This window comes from Bactrocera latifrons, unplaced genomic scaffold (genome assembly GCF_001853355.1).
Source record: "Bactrocera latifrons isolate USDA-ARS-PBARC rearing strain unplaced genomic scaffold, ASM185335v1 scaffold_80, whole genome shotgun sequence".
NCBI classification, from domain to species: domain Eukaryota; kingdom Metazoa; phylum Arthropoda; class Insecta; order Diptera; family Tephritidae; genus Bactrocera; species Bactrocera latifrons.
Window position 1 is genome coordinate 1,210,381 of NW_017537490.1, and position 10,638 is coordinate 1,221,018.

Sequence of the window (10,638 nt, forward strand, 5' to 3'; positions counted from 1 at the left end):
ATAATTTTCTATAGGCTTATGTAATCTAAATTGGTCTCACGGAGCTAGTGAGACTCTCCGTTATCTGAATCTTAATGTCAAAATCAGTATTAGAGGAATTTTTGTATACCTGCAGCCGCCAGAAACCCTGCATAACCAAAGGATCTAACTCCTATTGGTTAAAATTCTTTAGGTTTGGCTTTCTAAATTTCTCTRTGTTGACAACACATTTCTTTAGCGACCTTTTGGAACTACCTCGTTTATCGGCATCAAACTCCACTTATTTGTTACATGATGGACTTCAAAAAGGATTAACTCTCTTGTGCTTCCAGCATAAATAATTTCGTCATATATATTGCAGCAAACACTTAAAGAAAATTTTATGACTTTTCTTAAATTTCAGTATTATTATTATACCAAGTTACAGTTAATTCATATASAGTATATTTAATTTAATATTTTACATAATGTTTAACCTGACTCCATGTCCTCTTTTTTTTTACAGCACCTACACCATGCCCAGACATAAATTGTTGCACACACACTATCAGCTGTTCGCGTTTGCGCTTATCAGCATTGCACCGTTAATCAGCTGTAAGTAGCATTTACACCGTGCACCACGAAATACACGTCGCACTCATTTACCTTGATCACTCTTTTGGCTGTCGAAAATAATTACACTTTTTTATAACTCTTTATCACATTGTCTTCATTCGCAGCTGAAACAAATCGCCCGCCTGTCTTCACTCAAGTACTCAACAACATTGTATTGGAGGAGAATGCAGCTGTTGGCACAGTGGTCGCTCAGTTGCAGGGCTACGATCCGGAGGGTAGTAATGTGACTTTTGGTGCCATCGGTTCGGAGCACTTTGAAGTGGACCCCATAACGGGCGTTATTAAATTAATAAAACCTTTAGATCGTGAGGAAAAAGACAGTCTACTGTTTTATGTCACGATACGTGATCGTGTCAATCCCGATGGCGAATCCGAACAGGATAATATCGTACAAGTGCCAATCACCATAATTGTGCTGGACGAAAATGATAATCCACCAGAATTTCAGAACGTAAGTTATGCAGTCTTGATTAATGGTTTAGGAGAGGTTGTCTGGTGAGGGCTGTTTTGACAACAGTCCTATAAGTAGTTCTCACGGAGCCGATAGCATTCATAAGAAATYTACTTGATGATTTCTGTAAAATCCCTAAATATTACCGGTTACAAAACATGGTTTAAGTACAATATTGATTTTCTGGAAAGTTCATTCTTTCTTTGAATATCAAAATCGGTCAAGTAAAATAGAGATGTCTTATTTTCTAGAAACTCTTTGGCTATTATCTACAGTTTTTATGACGATTAGGACCTTGTATTGCATTCATGTARAGCTGTTTGAAGATGCACTCAGTCATATTAATGCTCAGGGACACATAGAAGCGCCTCAAAGCGAAATTTATTACCATTTTGTCCAYTTTTCTGCGACAGAATAAAGAACTAGAAAACTAGGAATATTCGTCCTAGGATATCGTTTATTGGGAAATACTTTGTCTATTGAGTAGACCAATGAATGAAATTTCGCTCATTGAATTAGCTKTAGCTCGGAAGTACTCAGATTAACYGGTAACATAAGTTTTTGGTTTCTAATCAGGCTCGTAGGATAGTTTAAAATTTTAAGAAATTTGCAACAGCGGAGTGCTCCTGGTAATTGAACTCCAGATCGTCTCTCCGTCTTCCTTTTGGGTACTACAACTGTGGATTTGTCTGAACCGCATTCGTYGGATTTTGATGCTCCTAAATATATCCGTGTCACCGTAGAGCTCATACAGTACTTAGATGCTCATCGCTTACTCGAATAATTCCAAACAGTTCTCTAGAACACCTCAAGTGCTGGAACCCTTGACACCTAGGTACTAGTAGACTATAGTTACTAACGGACTACAGTAGAAATATTATGGTCTTTTTATACTCTYRCAAYAAAGTTGCTAAAGAGAGWATTATAGTTTTGTTCACATAACGGTTGTTTGTAAGTCCTAAAACTAAAAGAGTTAGATATAGGATTATATATACCAAAGTGTTCAGGGTGACGAGTAGAGTTGAAATCCGGATGTCTGTCTGTCTGTCTGTCCGTCCGTCCGTGCAAGCTGTAACTTGAGTAAAAATTGAGATATCTTGATGAAACTTGGTACACGTATTTCTTGGCTTCATAAAAAGGTTAAGTTCGAAGATGGGCAAAATCGGCCCACTGCCACGCCAACAAAATGGCGAAAACCGAAAACCTATAAAGTGTCATAACTAAGCCATAAATAAAGATATTAAAGTGAAGTTTGGCACAAAGGATTGCATTAAGGAGGGGCATTGGACGTAATTTTTTTGGAAAAGTGGGCGTGGCCCCGCCCCCTACTAAGTTTTTTGTACATACCTCGAAAACTACTATAGCTATATCAACCAAACTGTATAGAGTCGTTTCCTTTAGGCATTTCCATATACAGTTCAAAAATGGAAGAAATCGGATAATAACCACGCCCACCTCCCATGCAAAGGTTATGTTGAAAATCACTAAAAGTGCGTTAGCCGACTAACAAAAAACGCCAGAAACACTAAATTTTACGGAAGAAATGTCAGAAGGAAGCTGCATCCAGACTTTTTTTAAAAATTGAAAATGGGCGTGGCGTCGCCCACTTATGGACCAAAAACCATATCTCAGGAAGTACTCAACCGATTTCAATTAAATTCGGTATATAATATTTTCTTAAYACCGTGATGTTATGTACCAAATATGGGTGAAATCGGTTCACAACYACGCCTGAAATCTCGATTATCACTTTATCATGCGAGAGTATAAAATTTTCGGTGACACCCGAACTTAGCCCTTCCTTACTTGCTTYTATATGAACTTACAACTCTTAAGGGTTTTTGTGGGAAAATTTTTATTGAACAGCTCACGCGAACGGTTYAAAAGGGCTTACGGATAAAACTTCTCTCGAACGCATCAAGTCCTTGAACAACTGATCGCTAGTCTACAGTTAGAACATTATGGTCTGTATTATATGAACTTACAACTTTTAAGGCTCTTTATTGGTGGGAAACGTTTTTGTGGAAAGCTTACCGCAGATTATTACTACTTAGCAAAAAAAAAAAAAAAACTGCTCTCATTTGAGGCATTCCAATGAAATTCAATTATTTTGCAATTCTCCTCCACTCAGACACCATACGAGACAGATGTGAATGAGGACGCCGCCATCGGCACAACCATCTTCAATCAAATACTCGTAACAGACCGCGATACCATCGGAGAGAGTCTCGACCTCAAATGTCTGCCGCAAGAGCAGAGTCCAGAGGCGTGCAACAAGTAAGCACTAAAGAAAACATTACACTCAAATGACTTTATGTCTTGTTTACTTTTAATAAAAATTCAACAATCAATTTGCACAACTTAAATGTCCTTCTCATGTCCTCCGCATCCACAGATTCCGTTTGGAGCCATTATCGCGTGAGCCAACCGTCTTAAAGGCGGCYGTTGTGCTGAATGACACGCTGAATTATAATCAACGCATGATTTATCACTTTCAAATTGAAGCGACGGTAAGTACCACGAGGAAGTGGGGTAAGGAAATGTATGGTAGGCGGCTTAACAAAGCGGGTGGCTTTATACAATTACCAAATTGGCGACTTTTTAATAAGCAATTAAGTTGTTAACAGCATTTCTCCCTTRCAACTACTCGGCACATCCCTTTGTGCTTGTCATTTTGACTTATCTGCTTATTTATCATTGTATTGATTTGTTGTTGTTATTGCTTTTCTTTTTCTTTTACATTTATTTTCTGTGCAATTTCTTTACTTTTGTGCTTCGGCCTTCGTTAGGATGGTGTACATAAATCACAAACGAATTTCGAAGTCCGTGTCAAGGATGTCCAGGATAAGCCGCCTGTATTTCAGGGCTCCTTGTCGGCGGTCATCGATGAGGATAGTCCTATTGGTACGTTGGTGCTGAAGGTGCAGGCGCGCGACGGCGACACAGGCGAACCGAGGAAAATCGTTTACGATTTGTTAACGAGTAAGTGCAATAATTAAGTTGATTAATGGTGGCGGCATTTTACGCAATTATCTGATAAGTTATTGAGCGCTGAAAGGGAGATTCATAGCGAATACAAGCATATACGTAATGTAATGAAAGGATACAAGTGTACGAAACAATACTCATTTATGAGAACAATTACTCTTTTATACATAAATTATTTGTCCACATGCATAACTGGCCGAAACAATAGATAGCCTCTGAAATTTGAAGATATTTTTTTGCTATGCAATAAATATCCGCAARCCCTACTGACTGTTATCAGTCAACTCCCTATGACAGTTATTTTCAATATAGGTTTTGCCTGGACAAGATATGGAGTTTTAATATCGGAGGAAGGTAAAGGTAGTTCTTGGATGCTCGGCGGAGAAGTCAAAAAGGGTTTTGGTGTTTTCAAGTAGAGAGTAATTGGATCTTTATAAAGGGTGGACCATTTCTCGTTTCMCTACTTTTTTAAAGAAAAAATTACATGAAACTAAAATTTAAARGGACACGTTTGTTATCATTGGAAAGAACATTATTTGACATTCAACTTTTGAAGATTATCTCTTTCATCTCTGATGGTCCATTCGTTGAGTATAATTTTCGATGATTCGTTCGAGCGTTTCGACTGGTAATTGGCGAATGGCAAGCGTTTTTCGCATTGTTTTGCTCCAAGGCCTGCATCGAAGCGGAATTATCCGCAAAGACTTTAGACTTTACATTTACAAAAGTCAAACGTTGTGATATGACATGATCATGGTGGCCAATCGACCGGCTCAAAACGTGATTATCTGCTCACCGAAAATTCTCACAATAAATTTATTCAATGATGCGATGTGTGGAAAGTAGCACCGTCTTGTTGACGTCAAATGTCGCCGAGATGACGAGCTTCAATTTCAGGCACCAAACAGTCGGTTACAATTGTACGTAACGGTCAATATTAACGGTTACGTTGACACCGGCACATTTTTGAAGAAATATGGACCGATAATTCCACCGTTCCACAAATCACACCAAACCGTTGATTTTTCTGAATGAAATGACAGCTCTAGAATTTCTTCAGATTGCTCTTCGTCCCAAAYGCGGCAATTTTGTTCACATACACATTGAGCCAGAAATTGGCCTCATCGCTAAACAAAATTTGGATTCTCTTAGAACTTTTCAAGAGCCAATAGAGCAAAAAGATGTCGACTGGGAAAGTCGAGCGACTTCAGTTCTTGCACAAGCCGTATTTTTTACGCTTTCAATTTGAGATCTCGACGTAAAATGCGGAATTTACTTTTCACGGTCTTCATGTACACTCTTATCTACTTCTGCTATATTTCCTTCACTCCCTGCTGAACGTAATATATTTTATCCAATTTTATCCAGTATCATCCAGTAATTAAGTTAAGTTAAGTTAAGTAAATTTGGTAAAATAGCTGAATTTTTCTATACCAGCTGATCAAAATCTCTTGAGTTTGAACATCGAGAGCCGTGGAAGATATCCCGCCTATATTCGACTAACCGCTGGCCATACGCAATGGTATCGTTTCAACCTCCACGCATGCTCTGCATTCAGCTGAGTTCACTATACCAATTTTCTGAAGGTGGAATTTTACGGGTAGATGTCCTGTAGCGACCCCTACTATGTTACTAAGCCTAGAAGTTGGCGCTTTTTAGATTGTGCACTATCAACATTACTCCAAAGTACCTTTGTGGTATACTCTGTGTTGCCAGTGGTTCCAAGAACAGATGYGTTCCTATGCGGGCCATTTGTTGAAGCAACCCTTGAAAAAGCTAAATGTTYTAGTTTAGCTTAACTGAGTTAAGACTGAGCTCTAAGATAACTTTAATTGGTTTGCTACAGAGAGTTAAATTATTTCCTCCTTGCATAACCTAACGCAGTGAGACTTAGCATAGGCTCCACGAATAGCCTTAATTGCCGCTTGATTGTTCACTAGAAGGTTCTTGGATTTAATGGTTAGAGCAGAAACCCATTTGGCACCTTCTTTTATATCCACAATTTTGAACAGAATGACTTAATTGTACATTCTTTACTTCATTACTATAATATTTTTACTGAAATGCTAATTTTCGATATCAACTTTTTTAGATCCTATGGACTATTTCTTACTGGATGAGAAAAGTGGTGAACTACGTACAGCCAAACCTTTAGATCGCGAGGCACTTCCCGACAGCACCGGCCTGATAACACTCACTGTTAGGGTAAGTCGTATTTCTGTAAATGACAATATAATATCATTCGATAATTGTGTTCGGAATATAAATAAAGAACACGATGGTAAGTCCTTATCACTGATTCAAACAACTCATGTATTTCGATGGCTCACGATCTCTCAAATCGAATATTACTCTTTTGTAAGTAGAAGCTCTGCAGATAATTCTGTAACCCTAAAACTGCCTATGGCAATGTATGGCTTGCTGTCTATTTGTTTTCTCTGCCTACATATGCAGAATTATAATGTTTGGGGACAGAACTTGGTATCGATGCTACAAATGATAGCTCATCCCAATAAATTTTATGTATTGAGTTAACAACAGGCATTTGACCGACTGTGAGCGCAGAACCTTTCTCTCAAAAACATGTAACGTAGACTCATCAGATGTTGTCATCGTCCATGCCTCGGAGAGGTCCTTCCAGATCCTGACAGAACAATTGATATTGCTAGCGTAGACTCAGCCGTAATAGTTCTGCGAGGATTCCAAATTCAGACATTGGGGGCATAAAGTCAGCTCCTCTTTGTGCTCCCATAAGCAGCTTTAAAATCGATTAAGAGGTGGTTTGTGTCGATCCTCTTTTCACGGGTCTTTTCCAGTTGTTGATTTTCAAGGCCTAAAGCCACACTGATAAGGTCCAAACACCTTGTTGCCGCTAGACTTCAATCTTTCACACACAACTCTCGATAGGATCTCCCTTTTTATGGTTTGGGTAAAGCAAACTTAAATCTCAATCGTCGGGCTAATGCGTGGTCCTTATCAGTTCTTTGCCGCCATATATACGTCACACATAGCTCGGCCGGCAATGCATTGACCCCCACCTCATTGTAGTTTTTCAGACGAGTAATTGCTATTCGGACTTCTTCATAGTCGTTCAACGATTGGGGTCATCGATTAGACTAAAAAATTTCACGAACGTTATCAAAGTCACGACACCTCGACACTTTTTCCTTGATTGTGCAGCTTTTACTAGACTGAGGTTTCGTCGGGCATTTTGAATGACATACCGTGTGAGTTTACCTCGAAACTTAACCTAACACATCTACTATATTTATTCCAATTAATTCAGCCATTCACCAATACTATAGGCGGGTTCCCATCACTATCGGGTGTACTTAACCGGTACGGAACCAATTTTTATTAAGGATTATTTTTTAAAATCTAAAAATATCGTGTAAAAGGGAAACAAGTGTTCGAAATTAAAAACTTTTTACCCCATAAAAAATTGAGTCGCCATAATATTCCAACGCTAATAGCCTCTTCTGAGCGAATGGTCCCTTTAGGYTTGCGTGGAATATCGATCGTCGTCACACTTGAACATATTTGTCTGGTTTGAATTAAAGCTCGCTTTCTCATGCTCTCTTTCTTRTTTTATTTCATTATTTTAGGCCCGTGAACTCGTCAATGGCACCGCCAGCAGTGACGCACTGACAAGTACYACCGCTCAGGCCACCATAACCATACGTGATGTGAACGATTCACCGCCTACCTTCAATAAGAAGGAATATGAAGTTTCACTGCAAGAGAACACAGCACCCGGTACGCCACTCGCGCTCGACATGAATGTGACAGATCATGATGTCTGTCTCTTATACACATCTAGATGTGTATAAGAGACAGCCATAACCATACGTGATGTGAACGATTCACCGCCTACCTTCAATAAGAAGGAATATGAAGTTTCACTGCAAGAGAACACAGCACCCGGTACGCCACTCGCGCTCGACATGAATGTRACAGATCATGATGTTGGCATCAATTCGAAATTCTCGTTACGCTTGGATGATGTATCCGGCGTATTTGAGGTGGAACCGAAGTATGTAAATGGTTTCTCACAAGTCAACATACGTGTCGGCAACGGCACACTGGACTATGAAAATCCCAATCAACGTAAATTTATTGTGCTCGTCATTGCCGAGGAGACCGATACGAAACCGAAATTATCCTCCACAGCCACCATTACCATAACCGTATTGGATGCCAACGATAATAAGCCAATGTTCGAGCATGAATCATATTCGGCAAGCATATCGGAAGCGGCTGCACCCGGTCAATATGTTACCACCATCACAGCGAAAGATGTCGATTCGGGTCAATATGGTGATGCGGGTATACGTTATAGTCTATCGGGCACCGGTGCTGAACTCTTTCACGTTAATGAACAAACTGGTGTAATAACATTAGCCGATTGCCAAGCAACGGTGGCTGTCGGTGCAGATGGACGTGCCGGTCGGCAGCGACGTCAATTGCACACGCAAACCGATGCGACAGATTACGCATCGCTCTTATCGCTCCTCAATATGGATAACTACAGTCAAATGCCATCAACCGCCACAACATCGACGGAGGAGGTTGATAATGAACAGCCCAATGCTGCACTTTTTAATGCGCTCGATATCAATACAGAACCAACGGTAGAGTATAAAGTCGTTACACAGTCGGAAGCACGCAGCAGCATTAACGATGTCATTAGCGAAACAGCAGCTACAGCACCAACAGCAGTGGTGCCCACCCATTTGCCGACAATGTTGGAAAATAGCGCAACAGCCACGGTCCGCCCTACGACGCCAACAAGCCAAGCTGAGATAGTCCGACGAGCTGAGGTGCCGCGTACGTGCCTTGACTATGAAACGGAGACCACGTACTTTCTGTCATACAAAGTGAGTGACGAGCTCAGCACGCGTTGTTGTTGTTGCTGCTATTATTATGTTTATAGCGTTTTCATTTCTTSTTGCTATTGTTATTGTTGCCACRACTGACTTCCATACATACATACAAGTTGGGTAGTAAGYTTGTGGTTCTTATTTGAAATTCATTTGCAATTATGTGACTTCGATTTGAAATTTCAAGTTTGTCTTGTGAACGTATGCTTTGAATTTAATTTCATTTTCACTTGTTTCACTCGAYTCTTATGTGTAGGCAACCGACGACGGCGGTCAAGGCCAAACATCGGTGGTGCCGCTGCGTATTTCAGTAACCGATGCGAATGATTCGCCGCCGGTGTGTGAGAGTCCRTTGTATCGCGCCGCTGTTGAYGAAGGCGCACACGTGTTCGATTCGCCGTTGGTGGTGAAGGCGCGCGATGCTGACACTATTTCGGACATAACCTATCGCATTATTGGTGATGAACAWATCACAAGTGTTTTCGCCATCGATCGRCGTACGGGCCAAATAACGGTACGTCCRAATGCAACACTGGATGTAACKTATCTGAAGCGCGATTATTTGGTGTTTGCCGTCGAGGCGAATGATGGCGTTTTCACTACAAATTGTGGTGTGAATATAACGGTACGTGATGTGAATAATCATGCGCCRCGCTTCCTTGCCGCTGAGTATTCGGCAGTGGTRGAGGAGAATTCGGAAATCGGCACCAGTGTCGAGAAGCTGCAAGCYGAGGATTTAGATTCGGGCATAAATGCGGAGATCAGGTGGGTAAACCGACGTTACTAACCGTAATCAAAATRTCTTAATGTGAATGCAAGCAAGATTRTAKACATAAACATTTAGATTTCTTTGTGGTACGTGCCTTCCAACCACTTAATGTTAACGTCTATTCAAATTTTGYATGCWTTATATTTAATAAACCTTCAGCTTTAAGCGTTCTTACTCTCATACCCAAATCTTATGCCCTGACTTTTCACTTTCATTATAGATACCGCATTGAGCATGGCAGCTTCAATGATTTCCGCATTGATGAGCGTACCGGYGATGTTTTTGTTTCGCGCAAACTGGATTATGACCGTCGCAATACCTATCACATCGAAGTGCTCGCAACCGATTTGGGTACCCCAAGTCTTTCGGGTACAACTACGCTAATGGTAAACATAAACAACAGCAACGATAAAGATCCATACTTTACCCCGGCAACGCAGCATGCGGAGGTGAGTAGTTGGTTATGCAGGTTTATATGGAAAATCAGATCGATTGAGTGGGATTAAGGAATCATATACTGACTCCAGAAACGACTGGTTCCAATCAACTTTTTCTTTTTATTTCTGTTATTATTATTTGCGCGCACTTATTATTTGATATMGTCCAAACCCGCTCTCCTTTGATGCATCGTGATCCTGTCATTCGTACTTCTACATCTGTTTTTTGCATACAGATTTTCAATTTCGAGTGTAGGTCTGAGGTGTTGTTGTTGTTGTAATAGGTGCCTTATCCGTGTTAGGATGGTAAAGATTAGATAAGTTGTCGTCGACGTCATCCAACGGTAGGCCCAAGAAATGTGGTGTTTGGACGGGGTCGGACCAAAAGGAGAAGGGCGCCAGATGAGTAGGGTTAGCAGGACATGCCAAGTGGCCGGTGCCATGCGGGGACTCATTGCACGCTGAATATACATATATATTTGACATGTTAGGTCTATTCTGGATAAGTAGGAGTTTAAC

The 10,638-nt window shown here is 40.5% G+C and overlaps 1 protein-coding gene across 3 annotated transcripts in view; it reads left to right on the forward strand.

Annotated features, from left to right (window-relative positions):
- Positions 1-10,638, forward strand: part of LOC108976865 (cadherin-87A) — a 175,702-nt gene that overhangs the window by 155,945 nt on the left and 9,119 nt on the right. The window contains exons 4-13 of one of the 3 annotated variants that reach the window (XM_018946243.1): positions 485-573; positions 699-1,045; positions 3,177-3,322; positions 3,441-3,555; positions 3,835-4,027; positions 6,126-6,238; positions 7,639-7,822; positions 7,991-8,910; positions 9,170-9,678; positions 9,903-10,131. In XM_018946243.1, the coding sequence (XP_018801788.1) occupies positions 495-573; positions 699-1,045; positions 3,177-3,322; positions 3,441-3,555; positions 3,835-4,027; positions 6,126-6,238; positions 7,639-7,822; positions 7,991-8,910; positions 9,170-9,678; positions 9,903-10,131 (2,835 nt within the window). In that variant the 5' untranslated portion in view covers positions 485-494. Of the gene's footprint in view, positions 1-484; positions 574-698; positions 1,046-3,176; positions 3,323-3,440; positions 3,556-3,834; positions 4,028-6,125; positions 6,239-7,638; positions 7,823-7,920; positions 8,911-9,169; positions 9,679-9,902; positions 10,132-10,638 lie in introns of all 3 variants that reach the window. The other 2 variants (XM_018946245.1, XM_018946244.1) reach the window with 2 other exon arrangements.